Source organism: Equus asinus, chromosome 7, assembly GCF_041296235.1.
Source record: "Equus asinus isolate D_3611 breed Donkey chromosome 7, EquAss-T2T_v2, whole genome shotgun sequence".
Taxonomy (NCBI): domain Eukaryota; kingdom Metazoa; phylum Chordata; class Mammalia; order Perissodactyla; family Equidae; genus Equus; species Equus asinus.
Window position 1 is genome coordinate 54120992 of NC_091796.1, and position 25858 is coordinate 54146849.

General features: G+C 35.0%; 1 protein-coding gene and 1 long non-coding RNA gene across 5 annotated transcripts in view; one reads left to right on the forward strand and one right to left on the reverse strand.

Annotated features, from left to right (window-relative positions):
- Positions 1 to 25858, forward strand: part of MIB1 (MIB E3 ubiquitin protein ligase 1) — a 138659-nt gene that overhangs the window by 81896 nt on the left and 30905 nt on the right. For both annotated transcript variants that reach the window (XM_070513386.1, XM_070513387.1), the window contains exons 11-13: positions 243 to 440; positions 3016 to 3167; positions 24751 to 24883. In XM_070513386.1, the coding sequence (XP_070369487.1) occupies positions 243 to 440; positions 3016 to 3167; positions 24751 to 24883 (483 nt within the window). The remainder of the gene's footprint in view (positions 1 to 242; positions 441 to 3015; positions 3168 to 24750; positions 24884 to 25858) is intronic.
- On the reverse strand, positions 165 to 15297 carry LOC106843396 (uncharacterized). Of its 3 annotated transcripts, none has more exons than XR_011504520.1 (4): positions 15116 to 15297; positions 14456 to 14587; positions 13167 to 13399; positions 165 to 447 (listed from the first exon to the last, which is right to left on the reverse strand). It is a non-coding gene; the product is annotated as an uncharacterized lncRNA (long non-coding RNA). The 3 variants fall into 3 exon arrangements; XR_011504519.1 differs by having other exon boundaries at positions 14456 to 14630; positions 15116 to 15252; XR_001401192.3 differs by lacking the exon at positions 165 to 447 and adding an exon at positions 12062 to 12899 and having other exon boundaries at positions 14456 to 14630; positions 15116 to 15252.

Below are 25858 nucleotides of genomic sequence, written 5' to 3' on the forward strand. Positions count from 1 at the left end.
AATGAGGAATTGAACTACTTCTGATAAAACTATTGGTCCAATATAGGTGTGATGTGATATATTGATCCAGGTTCATCATTTATCTTTGGAGTTAATTGCTATTCAAGTGAATTTCTAATTATTTTCTTGGTTCCATTTTGTTTCCTTTTCTCACATTACTCTGATTCTTGGTGAATTATAGCTTCAAGTTTATTTTTCTTTCTAAAATATTCACTAAGTCAGGTTTAAATGCTGATGTTTAGGATAAAGATGGAGATAGAGCCGTGCATCATGCAGCCTTTGGAGATGAAGGTGCTGTGATAGAGGTCCTACACCGAGGCAGCGCTGACTTGAATGCTCGCAACAAGCGCCGACAGACACCGCTTCATATTGCTGTCAATAAAGGCCATCTTCAAGTTGTGAAGACTTTATTGGATTTTGGCTGTCATCCCAGTCTTCAGGTAAAACCTTTAAAAAAAAAAATATGTTCCGCAGGTATTGCTAGAGTCCTATTAAAGGGAAGTACTAGGTTCTGTGGGAAGCATTTCTTTGTTATCAGTTCTTTTTCGTACAGCCATCGTAAATGATACGAAAGGTGTAGAACGTAATAAAATTGGCAGCTATTCCTTCTTAGAAAAGCCTTTTTTAAGAAAGTGTCAGTAGATAGTTTTATTTTGGGGAATGGGGATGGGGCCTTGAAGTGTAATTGGCTGCATTTCATGATAGTTACTTCATAACTGTCTAAATTATTTTAATTGTAGCTTAATTTATCTTAGAGTCTTGATCTAGTCATTAGTCTAGTCTTGGAAGATTTCCTGTTTGGAAAATATGTAGTGTTTTACGGTTGATTTACACTAGGGTCTACTTTCTTTTTTTTTTTAAGATTTTATTTTTTCCTTTTTCTCCCCAAAGCCCCCCGGTACATAGTTGTATATTCTTTGTTGTGGGTCCTTCTAGTTGTGGCATGCGGGACGCTGCCTCAGCGTGGTTTGATGAGCAGTGCCATGTCCGCACCCAGGATTCGAACCAACGAAACACTGGGCCGCCTGCAGCGGAGCGCACGAACTTAACCACTCGGCCACGGGGCCAGCCCCTAGGGTCTACTTTTTAAAGCAAGAGTCCTCTAAGAAGTGATTCTTTCCATCCAAAGTTTTAGCAACCAGGTGAATTAAACTGGATAGTTCTTAGAAAAGTAATGAAGAAGAACAACTGAGGACTGAGGGTTTGAGAAGAGCTGAAAGAATTGGAGATTTTGTTCAGCTAGATGGTTATTACAGACTAGAATTTCTGAGGTTCAGCCATTTTGGAACTGCCAGCTTCTAAGTGGATGGCAGAGTTGGAGGACGGAGGAGGAACTTGGGGGTGCTAATCTGTTGAGAGGGAGGGAATTTATACCTGCTGACTTTTTTTTGGTCTGAAATGGGAGGCATAGTCATCTGTTGAGATTGAATGGAGAGTGGTAGATATAGAAAGGGTAATTGAGAAGAGTGATAAAGGTTTTGAATAGCTACTGTGGGGACCAAAAGGCAGGACAGATCAGAGCTTGTAGAAGTTTATTCCAACCATGTTAAGAGTCCGTCTCAAATTGGAGTCTGTGAAATTGTTAGTGCCACCAGATAGTAGGAAAGTAGGTGGATTGTTGGGTTGAACATGCATTAGGAATTTCTTACGTGGGTGGATGAATATATGCAAACTTTTTTTTTTGCAAAATCTTTTGCAAAAGTTTGCAAAGTTGGCAAACTTTTTCTGTAAAGGGCCAGATAATATTTTAGGTTTTCATATGATTTCTATCACAGCTATGCATTATTGCCATTGTAGCATGAAAGCAGCCATTGATTATACATAAATGAATAAGTGTGGCTGTATTCCAATAAAACTATTTGCAAAGATAGATGTCAGGTTGGATTTGGCCACCGTGGTATACACCAAAGGTTAGGCTATATATGGCTTGAAAATAGTATTTATGAAACTATGAAAAATGAGATCTCAATTATCCATTTGTGTAGATGACTGATAATGATTAACAGCTTATTGCTAAATTAGTTGATTAATGAAAAAAAAGTAGTCATCTTGAAAAAAAGGCAGACTGAGACTGCCAAATTTTCTTCTACATTTGGTTTTACTTTGAGGTAACTAGCTACTTTCCTGCCCTTTGAAAACATTTAGATTAATGATTCTCGGCCATGGCTACACGATATATTCAGCTGGGGAGCTCTGAAAAATACTGATGCGTGGGTCTCACCCCTAGAGATTCTGGTTTAGTTAGTCTGAAGAACAGCCTGGGTATCAGGGTTTTTAAGAGCTCCCCAGCAGATTCTACAGCACAGCCGAGGTTGAGAACCACTGACTCATTGCTGTGGGGCCCTGAGACTGGTGTAGTTTGGTCTGGAACTTCAGGGTACAGAAATTAATGGTAGGAATATGGTATAGCAGACCATTTTAAACTAACGAACTTTTGGGGACAGCTTTTCCGTATCATTAAGTTTTGTTATTTGCTGAATTATGTTTGAGAGTGCTTTTTTGATATTTCTTTGTTTATTGTGATCTCCATCTAGATTGAGTATGAGTTTATTTACTATAATGAGGCTGTTTCTTGCCTGCATGTTTTTATTTAAAATTTTTTTTTAAAGATTGGCACCTGAGCTGACGACTATTGCCAATCTTTTTTTTTTTCCTTCTCCGCAAAGCCCCCCACTACATAGTTGTATGTCCTAGTTGTGAGTGCCTCTGGTTGTGCTGTGTGGGATGCCACCTCAGCATGGCTTGATGAGTGGTGCTAGGTCCACGCCCAGGATCTGAACCGATGAAATCCTGGGCCACTAAAGTAGAGCACATGAACTTAACCACTCGGCCTCGGGGCTGGCCCACCTGCATTTTTTTAATTTGACACACAGCATGTTTTATTCATGGTTTTGGATACAGCTTCTGTTTTTGTTTCTTTGTTTAGTAATTCAGTATAAGTATTAATGTTATATGTGATGATTGATTGAAGAAGAACTAATGAAAGTCTCTTTAAACTTAAAAAAACCCAAAAAGGATTCTGAAGGTGATACCCCTCTTCATGATGCAATAAGTAAGAAACGTGATGACATCCTGGCAGTTCTTCTGGAAGCTGGAGCAGATGTTACCATTACAAACAACAATGGATTTAATGCTCTACACCACGCTGCACTAAGAGGAAATCCCAGGTAAAGATGTCACCTTTTACTATTTTATATGCAATTTAAAAATATTTTCCTCTTGCTGGTTCTCTTTTTCTGATACTGATGAGGAAATAATTTTGGCTATCTTAGGTATTTTAAGTCATTTTAAGGTCTGTGAAAATTGTGTCTTCATTAAATAGATTAGTTTTATATGATGATATTTCTCACTGTTAAAGTAATCAAGTATTATGAAATGGCTATTTAAATATATGTTAAATATGGATATAAAGTATCAGAAATACTCGCTTATATTCTAAAGATTTAATTAAACTTCAGTTTTATGTTTCTTCAAAATCATTCTCGGTGCACTCTAATCATGTTATCCATTTGCATAGTAATTATTTTTTTTAACTTGCTGCTAAGTAACTATTAAATTATCTAATTCTTTATTAATATAATTAGTTATCTATACTTTAGTGTAGATGTTCTCCAACTGTTGATATAATAATAGGTGGTGTACGGAAAAAAGTATTTGATGGTTGAAGTTTGAGAAAGACTTTTGGGAAGTCACAGAATTCATAAAATATCTGCAAAGTCCCACAGAAAAGGAAAATGCTTAGCTTTGCTTAAGCTAGAACTTTCTGTGAATGAATGTTTTAGAATAACTATCTTGAGAAGCATTTTAGAAAATTCTGCATTAGATGTCTTCTGTTCAATCAATCCTACATATCTCGAATGAAGGAATTGTTCACTTTGAAGTTTGTTTTGATAGTTTATCTTGAATTTTTTATAGTTGAGATATAACATTATATTAGTTTCAGATATACAACATAATGATTTGATATATGTATATATTGCAAAATGATCACCACAATAAGTCCATCACCGCACATAGAGATCTTCTGTGTGTGTTGAGAACTTTTAAGATCTGTTCTCTTCGCAACTTTCAAACGTGCAATAGACAATACAGTATTATTAACTATAGTCACCATGAATCTTATTCTTTGCTCCTATATTGCGTTTTTCTATCATGTTTCCTTCTGACTTTTTGCTACTTTTTAACTTCTTAGGATCACCACTAGAGGGTGGGCACAGAGAACAAAAGGATTTTATTGCTATTGCTTGTTGGTACCCATAAAAATGGGTATATAATGTAGGATGAAATAAATGACCATATTTTAGATTATGTCTTGATTTGTTTTTCAAATTACAAATATTTGAACACTTCGTACTGACATTATGAAGGAGAGAAAACAGTATTATATGTGCCCTGCTTTTCAAATAGAAGTTGATGATGATGATGGCGATAGCGCTTAACACATGCCAGGCCTCTACTAAGTGGTTAACATGCATTATCTCATTTAATCCTTTGAACAGCTTTTTGAGGTAGGTGTTAATATCCTCATTTTATAGATGACAATGTGAGGCTTACAAAGAGATGGCTTGACTTAGACAAGATCACACAGTTGACTAGCAGAGTAGCTGGAACTTGAGCTAGGCCTATCTGACTTTAGAATCGTGGTTCTTAACCACTTTATATTGCCTTTCCTGTATTATGGTCTATATGTGAGGCAAGACTGAAACACATGACAGTGAATGATTTAAGTAAGAATGTATTAATACATCACTCCCCTTGCTGCTTCTTTGTTTAGGGTTATCTTGGACTACTCTGTCACTAATTCTGAACTTCCAGTTAGTTCTAAAATTCCATTTATTCTACAAGTCTTTTCAACCCATTCCGTTTCTATTTCCATTGTTGCTGACCTAAGCACTCACCACTTTTACCCGGACCATTACAGTGTCTTTCTAATTGTTCTCCCTGATTTCAGTCTTATCTCTGATTTAACTTTCATGCAATTCCCAAATTGTCATTCTAAAAGCGCAGATCTAATAGCTCCCCTCTCCTGTTTCAAAATCTTCAGTCGCTTCCTATTGTACGTGGAATAAAATCTGTGCACCTTGACTTCGCATTCAGACCCACTTCTGGTGTGTTCTGTGCCTGTCTTCCTAACTTTATCTCCCACTAATTAAAAGCTCTCTGCCCACCTTGCCCTTTAGCTACATTACACTACACTCTTTTCCTAAAATAGTCTGTCAGCTTTCTTCTCTCATTTATTTGAGCATTTTCTTTCATCAGGATGTCCTTATCCCCTTTATCTTAACCGTCTTTCTTCCACAACTCCTAGATCTCATCACTGAAATTATTTTCTTTCTGCCCTGTACTTCCTTGTCTGTGTTCTTGTTTTATTGCACTTATAATCTACTTTGTGCTGTACCTTAGTATGTGCCTTTTTATGTTTCTTTTAAAATTGTGGGCCCTCGTATTCATCTGTATATTTCCCACAATGCTTTCACTCCAGTAGGGACTGAGTAAGTGTTAGTCTTAATTTGATAGCACAGTGTTAGTTATCACAAGAATATTTATGATAAATTACAAAATAAGTTCTGTAGAAAAACTCTTAGTTCAAACAGAGCGATTACTTCAGATTAGAATGGTCAGAGAGAGATTTTATTGAGGGAATTTATTTAGGTTACGGTATTAAATTATAAAGTTTAAGATATGCTGAAAATTGGAATGTTTAGGAAATGAGTAACTTTCAAATATTTTGGATTGTTTCACTTTTTTGGGAGTAGGCACAGTATATTTAATAATGCTAAGTGTATACAAGGAGGAGAAAATACACTACCTCGGTTTCTTCACTTCTTGAGAATTCCTCTGAAAATTTATAACAGTGACTCCTCCAACCAGGTAATTGGTGTCGTGTGATATTTAAAAAAAAAATTCATTCTACAACAAAGTGGTGCTTTAGTTTGAAGCTACATGACTTCTTTGTTCCTATTTCCTTAAGACATTTTATGTAGCTTGCCAGATAGAGAATGTGATTTTAATTGGACACTAAAGAGTATCAGAAGATGACACAACTTTTATATCATTTGTAATTACAAGTTGGGTTGTTTTGAGTTCTTTTTTGCTTATCAAATTTCTTATTCTTAAAATTGGCTCTTCTTTCCTTGTGCTGACTAGTAATGTCATAAGACAGAAGGAACCGTTTTTGGTGTACTCAGAATTTTAAAAAAAGTGTTTGCCCTTAACACTTATTTGAGAAAACCAGATATAGTACATTATTATTTCCAGAACCTGATGAACTTAGCATTTTTAGATAAAATATTGAATATAATTAACAGATGTGCTAACATTTTCTCCTTTGTTATAAAAATTTTATAATTTATGTAACTTAGCCTATGACCTTGTAGCATTTTAATTTGTTGTTTGTGAGCTTTGTTTTGTGTGGCAGTTATACTTCTTCAGGATTCTTGGCTTAGTTGACTTTATGTATAGTCAATTTTAATTGCAGTTGATGGCACTTTAGTTAGTATGATTCTTAGCTATTTTTGAGGGTTTTTTTAATTAGAATGTGTATATTTTTTCTACAATAAATTATTTACATTATTGTGAGTATAATTTAATACCAGCACAAATATTTATGTGTAATTGTTTTGATTTATTATGGTTAGTAATTTGGAGAAATTTCCAAAATTTGTATGTGCATGTGTACACATGTGGAATTTAAGTATTATTCTATTCCCTAGCTTTTCTTTTAGTTAATAATAATTCTTCAGCAATAAGTCAATAACACAGTAGAGTTAATAATTATTGAATATGCTTTTCTAAAAGAAAATGTAGTTTTCCTGGTCATCAAAAATATTTCTAGATAGCCTATATTTTTCAAGAATATACTTTGAGATCTAGATTTCAAAGCTGCAGGTGAATATGGATTCCAGATTTCAAAGCTAATCTTGATATTTCCTCGTAATATGACAGTAAGTGAAATAAAAACATTAAGAGAAAAGAAGTTATAAGCCATTTCTTTTCTTTCAGAATTGTGGAAGAGAATTATGTTTTTGCTATGAGACACTGAGTGCTTTGGTCATGCTTTATAAAGTTTGGAGCATTTTAGAATGCAGTTACAATGTTTTAATATAGTAGCTTTTTTTTTTTATTTTAAGAAATCTTAACTAAGAACAATGCTGTTTGCGTATTCTGATAGTTGATATTTATAGGGATGTTTTCCCTAGAGTTTAGCCATATTATTTTTTCTTTTTGTATATGGTTAAAATTTCAGATTTAAATGAATAGCAGAAATCATTTCTATTGTTAAAAATGAAAACTAAATATCTTTGGATTAGCATTAATCAGCACATTACGCAGATACTTTTTGTGAGGATGTTGCACTTTTAGCTGCCTTTTAGTTTTTAGAGCTCCCTCTAAGCTCTAAAATGAAAACAAATTAGCATTGTTCTCTGCAGAGCTGGCAAAAAACAATTGATAGGTATTTTGGAGGTGCTGATAATATTATAAAGTTACTTTATATAATGTTATTTACAAATTTTTCTTTAATATAAATTAAATGTGAAAAGTAACAGTAAAATATGAGTCAACCACATGATGTGATATACGTGTTATGATTTCAGGTTAGTGCTAGGATAACTTCACAGGCATTTCTTTCTTTCTTATCTGTCTGTTCCCAAAAGACACCTACTAAATCTTGCTGAATATGTGAGCAACTCATATTTTCCCTCTAGAATGTTATGATACCTTTAACTTTTTAAATTCTGAAATATAGTCTGGTAAATGAGACAGTGTTGAATATAGGAAGATTTGATAATCTGGACCATATCTTGGTGTTTAATGTTTCCCTTTTCTTATAAACTCTGAACATGCTGAGTGCTTTATGGTCATGTGTGTTGTTTAATGAAGGGGGTGTCATTCAGTGATTTCATTGTGTGAACATCATAAGAGTGTACTTAACACAAACCTAGATGAGGTAGCCTCATACCCCTAGGTTATTTGATACTAATCTTATGGGACCACTGTCATATGTGCAGTCCATTGTTGACCAAAATGTTGTTATGCAGTCTGTGACTGTCTGTAAAAAGTAGCTCAGAGTCTATTAAATGATAGAATACTTGTAGTATGTCCGTTTTCTCTCATATGTGTTCATACATACATACATCTACTCTCAAACACTATGTACCCTGTAATATATAAATATATTGAATGTGACTGAGATGTAATTAATATGAGCAAAGTGGCCTATTAACTTGAATGAAGTGGTAAGATTTTTTTTACATATACCTTCTTTTGCCCACATTCTTTTAGGGGATGGTTTTTGCTTTAAAATAGAAGAGTGGTCAGAAGTTGAGGATTGTGTGAACATCCGGGTTTCTAATACTACTTGCCATCAGTAACCCTTCGTTAATTCTGAATGTTTGTCTCTGTTAAAGAACATTACATATCTGTAGTTTTATTGCAGTCAGTAAGAAAATTAGGGGGATGTTGGATCACTTTTCTTTTTCCTCTTCCTTCATTTCTCTCCACTCAGAGAGAGGCTTGTGTGTATATATTTTTTTGTGAAGGACAAAGAAGACAGAGTGAGGAGAGTTGTAGAATGTTATTATTAGAAGAGATCTTCAGGGGCCAGCCCCGTGGCCGACTGGTTAAGTTTGTGTGCTCTGCTTTGGCGGCCCAGGGTTTTGGCAGTTTGGATCCTGGGCACAGACCTAGCACTGTTCATCAAGCCATGCTGAGGCGGCGTCCCACATGCCACAACTAGAAGCACCTACAACTAGAATATACAAGTATGTATTGCGGGACTTTGGGGAGAAGGAGAAGAAGAAGAAGATTGACAGCTGATGTTAGCTCAGGGCCAATCTTTAAAAAAAAAAAGAAGAGGTCATCATTTTACAACTGATGGAAACAAGGATGGAGAGCTAAAATATCTACACGAGTAAAACGTAGCAGTGCTTAGCATTTTCTTTGTTTTTTGAGGATTAAAAACTTTTGGTTCAGGTTTAGAAAAATTAGATAGTTACTGTTTGTCTCTTTACAAGATATTCTGCGTTATCATCTCCTTTTTCACTTTACCCATCAATATTCAGGTAAATAGCAGTAAAATTAAAGCCAATCCTATGAAAGATAGTGACCCAACGTTTCTAGGGTATTATTTTATATAATGTTATATTTTTCTTTAAATTTAAAATATGCACATGTCCATGTGAACCACACTGTGGCATTCCCGTTATGGTTTCAGGTGATCTTCCCAGATATTTTCTTCCTTTCGAGGAAGTTTTTTATTATTATTATTATGTGGCATAGTCTAGATTTCATTACCATTTCTTTTCTAAAGGATAAGAAATTTAATACCAAGAGACCATATATAAGTATAATTGTTTTATTTGAAATCCTTAAGTTATCCACATATTTTTCATAAAGCTTTTTATAAACATTGTTGACCATAATGACTTTTCCAAGTAGAATTAACAGGAACAAATTATTTGATTTAAACCACAGTCTGAATAATTTAAATAAGTTGAAATTAGTTGATGTCCGATTGATATTCGGAAATGCAAACGCTTGGTTGTCCTGTAGTAATCAATGCATAGCTACAGCTGGTTGAAGGGGACCAAATCCATTGAAGAGGCGATTTGGTTCCATTTTACCAGCTCTAGCAAAGCATTGCAGTGCTGCCACTTTGGGATCCAGAACAGTTAAAATGCATTTTATTTGTAAAATTATGATTATGGACCATCTACTAATGTTAGAGATTCTCGTATTGGTACTTCAGTCATTGAATGTAAAATTTTCTATTTTAAACACACTTTTCCTACTGTTTCCTACTCTAATAGTGCAGAAGTCTTTACCATTTAATACATTGTTAATGCATTAAAGAATTATCAATGTACATCCTTTTTTTGGACACCTTTGCTTAATTCTTAAATGTAGACAGTAAACCTATTTCAAAACCAACAACATTTAAAGGAACAAATAGACCTTGATGTGTTTCAGAGTGATGTTTTCCATTTATCTCAAGGCAGTAAACCAAGTAAATAAGCTAATAGGTTAGGGAAGAGTACTGCTAGTCATACTTTTCTACCGCTGCTGCTTTTTTTGGTGTTTTACTTGAGGACTAATAGCAAGTTGCTGACGGGGTGGAGGAATATGAGTGGCCTTAAGAAAGTACCTCTGCCCTTTGGTTTATAAATAGATCACACGTGTAGTCAGTGTATTCCTTGGACTTGTGTTGAAAGGAACTACGATGTGTGCCAGCTTATTTTTCTTTGTTTTTGCTTATGTAGTGTTACTAATCATCGGTTAGTAATTTAACCCTTTAAAGATCTATTTCATTGACTGAATTCTCTGTCATTTTGGGTACAGATTGCTTAGTTACTTCTCATTCTCAGCTTAATAATACATGGACTTGTGGTGGTTAGCTACAATCCATGAATTTGAATGTTAAAATCTGCCATTAAAACTCAGTATAGCAGGTTTTTGTTATAATGTGATTTCAGTGTTGCATTTCAATATTGAGAAGGGATTTCTTCTGAAATATACTTGCTTAAAATAAAAGTTTGAGAAATTATAGTTTGCCTATAAGGTAAATGCTCCCAGTGAAATGTAAAGAGTAAAGAAATAGTTACTGTTTGGAACTAAACTGGGAGAAGGTCAACACTAATTCAGGCAGTATTCAAACAATTCTCATATTAAGTATATTCTGCATCTGTTGGTTGGTAAGTATCTTGCTATTGGTGAAATTAATGTAACTACAGTTCTTTCCATCATTTATTCTAATAGAAGTGAAGCAGGTGTTAAATTGCCTGGACTTAAGTGCTGAAGATAGCAGTAAAACTGGCTTCTATTTTTACTAGTTACAGGGGAGCTGTTTAGCAGATCCAGTTGCTCAAGTGTCCTTTTGGATAGCACTTCAGTTTCGTATACTGGCCATATCGGGGCAAGGAGAGGCCATGGAAAAAAAAAATAGTACAGCATTTGATAATGTCAGCATCTGTTATCCCTGTCAGAGAGACATTGAAATGTTTGAGTTACACCAGTGTCAGCAGATGCCCAGGGTTTAATATGTACTCAGTTAAAAATGAACAGCTGATCTAAGTGATGGGTGTGACATTTTGGAGTGATTGAAAGTACTCTTAGATGTGTTAAATTAAACTTGTAAACACTAGAGTCAGTAGAGAATTTTATTTTTTTTTAAATGAATAACAGATGCTGTCATTTTGTTTTTCTAAGGATTATATACTCTTAATATTATAGCCACAGGATTCTTAGGCGCTGAGGTATTTTAAAGTAATTATTAAAAACCTTTATACCTATAGAATAACGAATATAGTTGTTCATTATAAAACATGGGTATAGTAATACCCTTTGAGTAGTTTTATAGAGGAATCTCTACTTTTGAGATATGTATTTTCAGATTTTGGTATTTAGGGCATGTACAGTTAAACTTGAATGGAATATGAAGCATTCCCATTCTGTTTGTGGATGACCAAAAAGAAAACGGCTATGCTTCAGTGAGTTAAGCTTTGAACTATTTTTTTCTTTGAAAATATACAATTTTTAAATAATGAGCTTTTTATAATTTCTGTAAACATACAATAATTTATATGCTACCGTATCTAATAGTCATTCTCTCATTCTTTATAATTTGCTGATAAAATGAAAATCATCTTTTGACAGTTAACTATCTAGTTATCTTATTAAACAGAGAGAAAAGTAACTATAGTTAACCTTCTAGCCATTTCTATTCAACTTGTGACACAAAAAATTTTAAAAATGATTATGCTTTTTACACACATTTAAATATTCCAGTTGAAATAATACTTGTAGTAAGAAATGATTAGGATATATGAATATTAGTATTAGAATTTGTATTTTCTAAGTCTATCATAGCTTAAAACAGATACTGCTTATAAGTTGTTGCTAGTATCTATTATGTATAATTTTATTAATATATAAATGTTATACAAAATAAATTTTGTATAAAAAGTATTTTGATATTTCTAACATACTATAAATAGTGGATCTATCACATTTATAAAAATTGAATTGTAGTTGCATAATACCAATAAAAGATGGTTATTTTATCTGTGTAAATTGATTTCTTGACTATAGTGTTTTCATTTTGTGTGTCCCCTTTGGAGAAAGTAAATTCAAGGATAATATAGATAATAAATTAAATTTTAAAAAAATATTTGCCAGTCTGTTACCAACATGCCCTGTTGACTTATAGCTGTGGCCCAAATTTTTTCATTTTTCATGCGTCAATCTTATGTTTTAATTTATTCTAAGTACTAACTTAGCATTTAAAGTGGAGACTGGGTTAAGGATCTGATAAACTTGAAGAGGACAAGGACCACTTTTCTTTTTTCTTTGGGAGTGGAATTTTACTTAAAAGATAGTCTTAGAATTATGACATATAGCTTTCGAAAAAGAAAACCGTTTTACAAAACTTGCTTCAGAAATCCCTCTAATATTATTAAATGATAAATTTATCAAAATGTCAATAGCTGTAAAAATGTAAATGAGGTCAGCTTTTGTTATATCTTGTTTTTCTTAACAGATCAGTCGACCCTACTAATATGACATAATTAAATAAAGGTCAAATTGTGGAAACAGAAGATAGGTCATGTGTATCCCTCATTCTTTTGTGCTAGTAATACTGTTTTCTCCTTTGTGTTCAAATTTTTAATCATGAGTGCTTAATTTAAAAATGTAAAATGTAGTATGTTTTAAACTTAAAAGATTTAAAAGGAGTTTCGTGATGATTTTAAATCTATGTCAGTAGAACTCTCTTTCTTCACAAAATGTAAATCTTAGTGACATTTAGTTTCCATCTGTAAGTAGTAGGTACATTTAATGGTGTTAGTATTACCAAAGGTCGTCTCTTTGATGCTAGGTTAATTTCTCGTATGAAGGTCATTCACCTAGAAAGAAGCAGGGGCAGTTTAGTTCCCTCCTGGCAGTTTATTGCCTACCAAAAATACATACTTCTTTACATTCCATAGCATTGTATGTTCATATGGGTACATAAAGAAGTATGTACTCTGAGTAGGTATTACTAAGTTCTTAGCTGTAAAAACATGAAATGTTTTATTTTCCCATTTGTTAGTAAAACATTCAGCTTACAGATGTAGAACAATGGTAGATCATTTGCAGAGACTGTCAAAGACTAAACTTGATGACAGATTTACCTGAAGCATGACATTATTAGTGCCATTTATGGTTCCTTGTTCTTGGTGGACATATACTTCTAAACAGTGACCAGTTATCTGTTGAACTTTGTCCTGGTTTGGTTCTTTTTGCAAGAGATTCGTAGAATCGGTGGAGTTTTGCAGTGTGTTTCAGAAATTGGTAAGACTGGTGTAGTGTATCTTGATAGTCGTCAGAGCGAATTTCTTCATATTTTGTAATTTGCTTCTGAAACCTACAAATAGATAGTAATTAATTCAGTGAAAATTCTTTTTACAAACTAGATATCTTAGAGTGTGAGTGAAGTGAATTTTTAAAGATGATGAATTTTTTGTTAGTTTTTTTAAGGTCACAGATAAGAATTCATGATCATTTGAAAACTTCTTTGTTGTTTCCTTTGTCTTTATTAGTTACTTAACCTGAATTTTGCACTTTGGTGCTTCTGTTTAGGTTAATTGTAAATTCAAATAAATGTATAAATATCTAATTTTGGTAAGTTTAGTTCTTTAATTTTTTTAATATAAAGGGTAACTACCAGGACAGAGAACTTTTCCAAAATCTCACTTAAAAGAACTGAAAAGTGTTAGCCTATGAGTACTTGGATTTTAGCTTGATTGTTCAGCATGAAAAGAAATTATAGTTGGTATATCGCCTTTAATTATTGTGATATTAAAAGGTTAATTTAAAAGGATACTGTAAGAAATGTTCAGATTTGGGAAAGGAGGGGAAAAAAGGCAGGGAAATTTCTGCAGCCTGTGGTAAAAAGCTAGTGCAGCTCATAGAGAGCAAATCAGAACGTAGCAGTGGACAGCCCAGGACTAGAGCAGTTCCAGCAGTGCAGCGTTAGAGTTTCACCATGTACATTCTGATTTATTTTTGTGGCCAACTAAGAGTAAGCATTAAAAAGTATTTTGAGATCTGCCAAGTTTCTTGGTTGACTAAAGCTTGAAATAGACAGTTAATAGTTTTTAAAAGATGGCATGCTTTGGAAGCAGGATGTGATTTATGAGGGATGCAAAATCACCATTTAATCTGAAACAATAAAGGCTAAATCTTTAATAACGTAAATGACAGTAAGGGATTTGTGCATTTTTGAGATGCAGAGTTATCAGCTGTGATACTTGAACAACATTCCTTTTTACGCTACGTAAGCTCTCTGCTTGAACTGTGAAATTAGGCTATGCCCAGATAGAATTTAATTTAACAATAAAAACACATATCGAGTCAATAATAGATAAGCATGCAGGAAGTCGTAAGCATCCTTAAAAGTACAGGCCTTCTGCTCTGTTACCTGTAAGCTTAGTGTCATGCAGCATTTGCAGCAGGGAGAGAGAGAGTGACCCAGAGAGTCACATCAGCAGCAGCCATCTCATCTTGATTGTTTCTTCACTCTGTTCGCTGATTCAGCACTTCTTTTCATGAGCTGGGGGAAGTGAGGGGGAAGTATCATGATCACAGAACCTTACCTTTTAAGATAGATTTGAAAAACAAATGAGCAGACAAAAATAAATCAGCCATCTTTCCCTCTCCCTTCCCTTACTTTAAAAAAAACGCTACAATAGAATTGAATCAACCTTGGCCATTTGATTTGGAATGTCATATTAATTGCACAGGTATGAGTACCTTGTATCTGCTGTATAGAAAGTTAAGCAACCAAGGAAGGTTGCTACAATGACCAAGAAAATGAACCTCACTTATTTTTCAGATGAAATGCTTCAGAAGAGGGGAAAAGTTTCAGAGGAAGTTAATTTTATAATCTAAAAAAGACAAACCAAAGAACAAAACGCACCTCACTCCCCCAAGTAACTCAACATTCACCCTGTTTCCCTTCGCCCACCAGAGCACATTGGGTTCTTCTGACTTCTCAGGAAATAGTCTGCATCTTTCTTGCTCTGAGATTGTTTTGGTTTTTAATTTCCAGGATTAAATGGTAGATCTATATTGAAGCTACCTTGTCATATCCAGAGGTCAAGTCTGCAAGCAAGGTCAGGACTTCCACATGGTCACTACAGAGCTTAACTTATATTCTTCCCTCAGTGGCCACAGGCTAAACTGTTACAGCTTTATAGGCAGCTAAGCATTTGAAACATGCACTCCCAGGCAAACAGGCTCTCTTGTGCCTCTCTCTTCCCTGACCATATTTAGTCAACCATAGCAAAAAATAGTCTCTCAGCTGTCGATTGTCGATCCAAAAGCTGAGGAAGCCTCTATCTTGCTTTCTGCCTATTGATTGTTCATCCTGCGGTCCAAACACTGCTTTGCCATTTGTCCTGCCCTTTTTTTTTTTTTTTTTTTTAAAGCACTGCCAAATAAAGCGGTCTCTCATGTTTCCACTTACATTTCCCAGATTTTCACTGAGCTTGCGCCGAGACTAGGAAAGCCTGATGCGGCTGTCACTATAGTTAGAAGCACTGCAGAGAAAAAAGGAAAGAGGGAAAAATCATCCTGGCTAGTAGCAAGACAGTCTTTACACAGATAGGAACAAGTAAAATCCCTCCATTGCCAAAATATATTTCATAAGCTGATTCTTTCTTGGTAAAAAATATTATGGATAATGCTATTTTACATAGATAAAGGCCTGAAGGGATTTTTGTAGTGTTATCTTTAGAGCTAGTTGTTGCTGTACACGCTTTTTAAGTTCAGTGAATAATATTTGATTGAAAAATATGTAGAAATGGTAAGTAGAACCTGTATATTAAAGGTAGAAATCATTAAGGACGAAGACAGTAGCATGTAAATGAAATGTTGAAATGCTACTTAAAACTTGTAATTTGGTGTCAATTTTAGTTAATTTTTTTTAGTGCTTAGGTGAAAAACAGTCTGGAGACTTTTGAGAAATTGTGTACTTTTATATTGAAACTTTATATATAACTATTAAAATGCGTTTTATTATTGTATTTCATTTTCAAATGTGAAGTGGTTTTTCCCCCTCTTCTACGTGTCATTATTCTTTAATTTTCTGAAACATTATTTAGGCATGATCATTTCACACTTTACCACAGACTAAAATTGTCATTAACCTATCTATAACTTTGCCACAGTGTATGTCTCAAAGGAAGAATACTTTTGCTCTAAATTTTAATAGCGTATTTACAATAAATTTTAATATTGAAATTTTTTTAACCAAGGAGAAAAAATATCACATCAAATCCAACAGACTTGTGGAGATACAATTTAAGATCTTACAAAGCTAGAAAGTGCCCAAGAGAAACCAACTGTATGCCTCGTTCTTAATGCAAATATGTTCTCTTAAGTATTCATTCAGTTAAGAATCAAGAAAAACCATTATCAGCTTTCTAAGCTCATTCTCCTACAAGGGAAATTTGTCTTTGACGTCCTTTTTGTCTTCAGCCTTTAATACATAGCAGTTTAATTATTTTGGCTAGCTATTTTAAAACGGTGACACAAAGAATGCTTTAGATATTTGGCAGTTTTAAAGAACCAACTTTCCTAGATATTGAAATAATTTTACGCATATTGTGAGAAGATGACACGTCTCAGAGTATAGATAGGTTAATTTTCAGGTTTCTAAATTGCCCCATATTTACTGACCATTTTGTAGCAGTGAGAGGTTTTTTTTGTTTTTCCCCCCAGCACTTATATAATATATTAAGTGCCATGCACTCTTCTAGCCCTTTTGAATTTTTATAACAACCCTATGAGCTAAGATTTGTCATTCTTCTCGCATTTCATAGATGAGAAAACTGAGGCGTAGAAGTTAAGTAACCTGCTTAAGTCCCTAGCCATTCAGTTTGCTGTTGCCAGAGTCTGAACCCACGTAGTTTGCCTTCAGCTTCCTAGCTGTTCACCACCGTGCCATGCTGCTGCTCTAGTTTGTAATGATGAACTCAGTTAGGGAGTTACCACTCTTGGGGACTGGAGCAGACATCAAAAATACAGTTATGTTGGGGCTGGCCCCGTGGCCGAGTGGTTAAGTTCGCGCGCTCCGCTGCAGGCGGCCCAGTGTTTCGTTGGTTCGAATCCTGGGCGCGGACATGGCACTGCTCATCAGACCACGCTGAGGCAGCGTCCCACATGCCACAACTAGAAGGACCCACAACGAAGAATATACAAAACAACTATGTACGGGGGGCTTTGGGGAGAAAAAGGAAAAAATAAAATCTTAAAAAAAAAAAATACAGTTATGTTGCTAATATCCTTGCCTGGGTATATTCGGAAAGATGATTGTTCATTTGATTGTGCTTCGTTTGTTCCATGCAACAAAACCTGAGCTTCTTATACTAGGTATACAAAGGGGATATAAAGATAAGCAAAATGGGTTTCCCTAGCCTAGAGCATAGAAGGAAAAATAAGGACTGGCTGGTCATTTAAGAGATAATTTTAATTGTCTTTGGTTTAAAAATGATCGAGTATTCACCTGTGCAACTCTTCTGCACCCTGTATTGTCATTTTGAGCTAAGTTCAACTACATTACCAAAGTTCTGTTAAATGAATTTAGGCTAAACTAATGGACCTTTTAATTATGATATCTGTCAAAAAAAGAGTTTTTGGGGAAAAAAAGAAAAGCACAACAAAAAAGAATTAAAAGAACATAAGTAATGTCTATTCACTGTAGCTTTTTCATTGAGAGAAAAAAGCATCCGTATTAATTTATGAAAGTGATTACCATGGATAGCGTTTTGGTATATACCCTCGTAGACTTCTTGTCTGCATCCATTCAGATAGGGGTGTGTATTGAAGAAAAACGTGTTCAGACCTGTTACGTACTAACCTGCTTTTAGCACGCCCAAAAGAACTTCTACTTGGGATTGGTCGACTTTGTTTATAAGTTCCTTTCTGGATTCTGAACCAGCATGTTTTAACTGTTATTTGAGGGATTGTTCATTAACTTAATAAGCATTTATTGAACACCTAATATGTGCTATAGTGCTATTCTATTTGTTTTTTTTTTCCATTAAGTAATAGTAATATGTAAGGCCTCTACAGTATGGTTTGTTTGGAAAAATGTTGCCTGTCTCTGAAGAAAAGTTGCAAAGCATTGCAGGCCCTAAAAATGGACCCAGTGCCATTTGACTATTACATACCAATGCAGACAGCTGCTTGTCCCCTCTACTTCTCAGAACTCATTTGTTCATCATTCAGCAAACGTTTGAGTGTTACCATGTGCCAGGGATTATACTAGGCACCACTATTAGTTGTTCCGGAACTTAATGCTTCTTTGGCACTATTCACAAATGCCTGCTTAACTGGTAGTAAGATCTTATCTTTAAACCATCCATGTCCTTACCCTCTTGGAAAACAACCAGATTGAGAAATAAAGAAGCGTGTTTGAGCATTAGGGAAAATATCTCCGAATGTCATATACTGTGTTCCATAGGTGAGAGTCTGTTGGCTTAATACAATGATTGATTTATTGAACTGGTAATACCCTCATCCCAGCAACTCTGTGAGCCTCTGTGCTTGCAGGATAACAACAGATTCCTCTTAATTAACTGAGGTGCTGTGGGGAACAGCCTGCAACTGGCCTTCGTGGTTCTATCATGTCTATCCCATGGGAAGAAAGGAGACAAGCCACTCAGAGCTGCTCTTGACATGAGGGTGAGGGGCCTAGGGACTGTTCTTTTTAACTTGTCCTTAGCTCACCTTGCGGGCTGGGCTCAAAGACTGGCTCTTTTTTTGAGGCCTTGTATTATTTGTTTCTGTTTGGTTGGTTTCTGTGGGAGGGGGAGGGGGTCAGGAATGAACATTAATTAGTGGCTTTCTAATTAAGATGAGAGCATTGTAGTCCTCTGTTGAAATTAATCTACCCCAAATCTCCAGTATAGAAGAATTCTAAATAGTTTATGTAGGTACTCCACCCTCAAGGAAATGGAGCATAACTTTCCACTCCTTAAGTGTAGGCTGTGCATAGTGACTTCCTTCCAAAGAGTATATAGGCTGGTTCCGTAGTATAGAAAGGGGGTAAAAGAGTAACTTCACAGTGGAGAAGCCTGACAAACACTACCTCAGCCAGGTGATCAAGGTCAACATCGAGAGCGATAAGTCACATTGATAGTGTGCACCCTTGATGTGATGTGATGACATGGCACTTTACCTTTATGACCTTCTTCCCCAAAACTCATAATCCCAGAGTAATCATGGGAAAAACATCAGACAGATTCCACCTGAGGAACATTCTACAAAATCCCTGATTAGTACTTCTCACTGTTGTCAAAGTCATCAAAAACGAGGAGAGTCTGAGAAACTGTCACAGCTAGGGGGAGCCTAAGGAGACTTGACAACTAAACGTAATGTGGTATTCTGGAGTGGAAAAAGAACGTTAAATAAAAACTAAGGAAATAGGAGTGAAGTATGGATTATAGTTAATCACAGTCAGTGCTGGTTCATTAATTGTAACAAACGTACCGTCCTCATGTTAAAATGGTAACAATACGAGTGAAGAACTCTCTACTACCTTCACAATTTTCTGCAAATCTAAAACAGTTCTAAAATAAAAAGTTTCTTTACAAACAGCAACAACAAAAATTAATCAGCTCACTCCTGGCTATCGACAGTTGACTTTTGCATTCATTTTGATTTGGGTCTATCTGAAGTGTTTCTCCACAATTTATACCAATTAATCAGGAGTTGATTTTGCTGAAATTGAGTTATCAATAAAATGTTGTTTAGTCTTATGTTCTTTTATAAGTATATTAAGGCAAGAGAGTATATTTTAGAATAATTTTTATCAAGACCAGTCTTAAAAGGATTTAGTTATTTAAAGGGAAGCCTTTTTTATTTGAATGCTGATAATTTTGAGTTTGTGGAAATTGTGAAGTGGTTAGATTTGTGTGGAGGAGGGTATAGAGGATAGATGTGGAAGGGGCTGTTACAAATGTCCAGAGGAAAGGTAATGAAAGCCTATCTGCAGAGTATATTGGGGTCCATGGAAAAGAGTAGTTTTAGTCTTAACAGGGAAAATCAACAGGACAAATTGAATGTGGGAGTAAAAAGGGAGGAAAGGGTCTAAATGATTCCCAGGTTTCTGACTTGGGTGACCGGTTAAATGGTAATAAGAATAACCAAAATCGAGAATATAGGAAGAGGAAAGGAAAAAATGGGGATTTGTACTATGTAGGTTATAATCTTAGAGTTGTCCTAACACTTTATATTGAAGAGTTTTAGACTCTGTAATAAAATGTTTTACCTACGTTATATCATTTAATTCTTACAGCAACCTTATATTTTATAGAGACTTCTATGGAAGTTTTGATACTAGATATGAATCACGACCATTTGTTGCAGTTAGAGATATGAGATAGAAATGTTATGATTGTGTAATTGGGGCTTTACAGGGCCAGGATATGGACTTCAGCTTTGTAGGTCCAGAAGTAATTAGACTTGAGATGACTAACATTAATTGACTTGTAGGAGATTGATGTATAAATCAGAATGCCAAGTTGCTATTTACAGAAAGAAATACTATGTGAAATGGATTATAGTACTCATACCAGCTGATCAGCAGGGGTTTTTTCCCCCTACTGGGAGAAAAAAGAAATCTGTGAAAAGCTAAATTAAAATTGGAAAATGATTGGTGAGCAAGATGCCTGGTTGGATGATCTTAATAGACAATGTCATCACCCTGTGGTGACTTTCCATATGATGATGTACTGAAAGCTGATAGCATTTTACTGATTTTACTAGGGGGCAGATCAGAATACTGGGAGTGCTTCTCAGAGAACTTTCTCTGTGGATGATGCTGCTGATACACTGATAAATTCTTTTTCTCATTCTTTCTCCAGGCTTCATACAAACTATTTCTTCACTCATTTTTTTTTTAACTAGTCATTGTTTTCCAGAAAAAGACAATTTTCATTTTTTTATTGTAATTTCATCCTGGTGATTTCTGTTATTTTTAATTTTTATCCTAATTGGACTTCTGAGTCTCCTCTTCTATAAATCTCTTTTTCTCTAGTTGGTATCTCTATCTTTTACTTACTAATTAACTGTTGTCTGATGTATTCACCTCATCTGCCAAAATAACACTGTTTCTGTGAGAAATCAGAAATTACCATTTGTCTTTAAAACACTTTGCTAGTAATATAATTTACTTAATTAGTTTAAAATGAGGCATTTGGATTAACTAATGCCACATATCTTTTAATTCTTATTTTTATGATATCTTAATCTCTCAGGATTTCAAGAAGAACAAAGATTTTAATATGGTTATTCTATTGTATAATTTACCACATTTCTGTAAGTAGGACTAATTAACAGAATAAATTTGTGCTGAAATGAAAACTTGCTCTCCGTAAATCTGAATTTTGTAGTTTAATATTAGGATTTGATTTACTTTGTAGATTGTGATCTAGAAGTGAATTAGGATTATTTTGTCACTTCCAACAGTAGCCTGAAATTACTACCTTTCCCTTGTTCTGACAGTTCAGTTATTGTACTGAGAAGAAAAAGCAAAGACATGAAGTAATGAGAGAACAGAGAGGCAACAAGCTTTCAAGAATACATATCTGTTTCTATTTAAATGCATTAGTAACTTTCTGATCCATTGGCTCTTCTTTTTGAGGGACCTCAGCTTTCCCTAGCTTTTCCCCTGTTCACTTGTGAAGTGCAAGACCAGAAGAACAAGTAAGTGATGGCTCCATCTCAACAGACAGCTTATACTCAGAGGAGGAATCGCTCCTCTGTCTCTGTCCTTCCTTTGAGGTGTTGGCAGTGTAATGTGGGAATGTACTTCTGAAACTGGAATAGAAGACAGTGGGAAACATGGTTCCATAAGACCCAACTTCTAAGGAATATCTATTCAGTAATGTGACTTAAAAAAAAAAACAACGATGAAATTAGCATGGACCCACTTTCTAATTTAAAACTTAGTGTAACATTTATATATGTTGGCTACAAGAAGTAAAGTTGCAAATTAAAAAGATTTAAATAGTAAGCTCAAATATTATCTTAGTGTTTTAACTTAAATTTTTTTTATGAAACTAATACACATACGTAGCTGAGTCAAATAGTCCCACAAAGCTTGTAATGAAAGAGAGCTGTCTTCTGCTTTATCCCTCTTCATCTCTGTCCTCCTCCACCCACCAAATAACTTGCAGCTTCTCCAACAGTTTCTTAATTTATCAGTTGTAGGCATTATCTACTGATTTCATGTCACAGAAAGTGAAGATTTAAAATTATTAACATCCTCTGTTACCACCATTTCTGTCAACAAAGTTATATCACAATTTTTCTTTAAATCAATAACCTATGTTTACATTATTTTTAATGATTACATTTTGTTTTTAATAAAACTTTTTTCACATGATTTAGTGCTTACATCTTCAAAACTCTCCAAAAGAATTGTAAAACTCCTATATATTGTTTTTCACGTGGCCAAATGTGTAGGATAATCGATAATGTATGGCATTAGCGTCATGATTATGTCCTAGCCAAACATTCACTAGTATAATCTTGGGCCAGCACGTTTCCCCTTTAAGAATCTGAAATAGAGACCGGCCCCGAGGCCCACTGGTTAAGTTTGGGCGCTCCGCTTCAGCGGTCCAGGGTTTTGCTGGTTTGGATCCTGGGCACAGACGTGGCACCGCTCATCAGGCCATGCTGAGGCGGCGTCCCACGTAGCACAGCCAGAGGACTCACAACTAGAATATACAACTATGTAGTGGGGGGCTTTGGGGAGAAGAAGAAAAAAAAAGAAGATTGCCAACAGTTGTTAGCTCAGGTGCCAATCTTTAAAAAAAAAAATCTGAAACAAAGTCTACATAAGGTCTAGTATTTTATTTTAATCTACTGAATGAGGAGGATTAGAATCCTTAGAATTACTGAAAACGAACTAAAGCAGGAAACCTTAGCTTTGTATGAGGTTCATGAATGGGATTTAGGGGTTTGTAGACATCCTCAGAATTGTAGGTAAAGATTTTTGCATGCGTTTCTCTGGGGAAGAGCCCATAGCTTTCCATTGATTTCCAAAGAAGTCTGTCACCCCTAAACAATGATTGTAACTTTAGTAACAATCACTGAAAGGTGTCTTTAGGCTGAGATTTTCAGTATACTTTGGATCACAAACCTGTTTAAAAACCTGATAAAAACTATAAACTCCCTTGGGGCCGGCCCGGTGGCACAGCAGTTAAGTGTGCACATTTTGCTTCGGCAGCCCGGGGTTCGCCGGTTTGGATCCCAGGTGCGGACATGGCACCATTTGGCAAGCCATGCTGTGGTAGGTGTCCCACATAGAATGTTAGCTCAGGGCCAGTCTTCCTCAGCTAAACAGAGGAGGATTGGCAGCAGATGTTAGCTCAGGGCTAATCTTCCTTGGGGAAAAAAAAACCCCAAAAAACTATAAACTCCCAAATTTGAGTACAATTTTAGAGGTTCTTGGATACTCCAAAGCCTTTTCTCAGGCTTTTTGGACTTTCTACATGGGATTCATAGACCACTTCCATTAAGGAAACATATTCTGTGTCATGTTGGGCCATAGTGTCAATAATATTTTAGAGACTTAAATGGTTTCCTTTACACACATTCTGCATCTTCAGGCTGTTTCTCCGTACATTTATAACATTTCTTTATTCAAATTTTTCTCTCTCGTATATATCACCTTAGGAAAAACTATCTCAATATGTATCTTACTATTATTTCTTGCCCTTTTTTTACTTACCTTTTTTACTGTTGGAACAATTTTAAAAGCTTTTCTGTGTTTACTTCCCTTCTTTAGGTATGGGGGAAGATTCAGTGTCTGATATATTTATCAGCGCTGTCCTTGCCAAGTCCGACATTCTTTATAAGAGCAATTACCTTAGGTCTCAGTCTTAAAAAAAACAACTGGTGGAATATATTAAGGGAGCTTTTTTCCAAATTGTATTATGGGTTTTCCACATAGAACCTTTCTGTTAAGAAAAGTTGCTTCTAATTTCTGTTTTCTTTTTGTGGGATGGGGTAGCTTTTTCTTTAAGAAGCATCATTTCTTGATAATTAGTTCCCCTCTTCCTTTATGGTTTAATCTTTAGTGCTCTTTAGGATTACTTTGTCTTTTTGGCTTTGAAAATACTTCATTACCAATTCTTAAATATTAGATTATAATGATTGTTTTGTGTGTTTTGCTATCAACTGGATTTGGCACTACTAAATTACATATATCAGATTTTTAATTCTGCAGAATTCGTGATAATTTCCCAGCTACATAAAATTTGTCTTATCACTGTTTTTCCTCCTACGTTATTGTTGTTACCTGGTTGTTCTTCATTAACTCTTTTATTAATATATACTATTCAAATTGAACCTGAGAGATTCTACAAAGCTAAAATTATGTCCTTTTTAGGGTATTTTTTTTCTCCTTTGGTTTTTTTCCCCCTCTCATAATATTTCCCCTTTATAGCACTCTCATTCTGTTTTGCTGCTATTCTCCAAATAGTGATATTTTGTTTACGTCTTAAAATATCAAAAAGTTGTGCATTTGAGATTTAGAAAAATTGAATTTCTGTTTGTCTCTAAGGGCATACTTTTCTTTAAAGAAGTATATTTTCATTTGATTTCAGAAGTTCCTTTTGAATATTTTTTCCAAGGAAAATAAAATATTAAATTAAATATCAAATTATGTAAATATCAAAATAATGTAAATTTGATTTTCAGTGCAATGCGTGTTTTACTGTCTAAATTACCAAGACCATGGATTGTGGATGAGAAGAAAGATGATGGTTATACTGCCTTGCATCTGGCTGCCCTTAATAATCATGTAGAAGTGGCTGAACTGTTGGTACATCAGGTAGGAAAAGCAGTTCAATAATTTTTAACAATTTTGGACCATTGCCATTCATTTATTACTTCATCAACTACCTATTAGTAGGTTACAGTAAAATCCCATGATGATGCAAATTCAGATATAGTACATATTCAGTCTTCTCCCTAACACTGGCTCTTAAATAAAGGGAGGCGGGGGAGTGTGTGTGTGTGTGTGTGTGTGTGTGTGTGTGTGTGTGTGTGAGGGTGAATATGTCAGCTCAGAATTGCCTCTGCACAGTCTTCCTGGATTGGTGCAATGAAATTGGCATCAACTAAAAGGGATTCCCCAAATCGTTGTCACTGTTGTGGAAGTATCAGTCAGCCACAGGACTAAGAACCGTCATGTTGATATCTAAGCTGGTGTGGCCTGTTGCCATCAGGTAACACCAGGCTGTAGCCAGGATCTGGGGATTCAGTTCATGACTACTGATGGACCTCTGGAATCTGTGGTTGGAAAGCAGCACAGGCTCACTTTAGTCATTTTATTCATCTCAGAAATAAGATGACTGCATTTTTATGCAGTTGGGTTTTTGGGGAACCTATTTATTGCAGTTTTATGATGATGTTTTAGTATATTCAGAAAACTTTTAAAATGCTTCAGTCAAGCATATGCCACGTAGAAGCACTGAAGGTACCAAAGAATTATCCGTGATCCCTGACTCCAAGGAACTTACAGTCTAGTTAAGAAGATGAAACAGCAGAAAAATTTAGTAGATAGTACATTATTTGTAACTAAGTCCTGGATCATAAGATAGACACTCCATAAACTACAGAAATTTAAAGGAATTGTTCAAAAGTTAAAACCACATTTCACCTGCCGTTTTAAGCCTTTATTATTAAAATTATTTTTATTAGATGTATTATTAATTATGATAAATTCCTTTTCATCCAAAATCCAAATAACTAACCTTAAGCCAATACCACGCTGTCTGGGTGATTGTTGCTTTGTGGTAAGTCT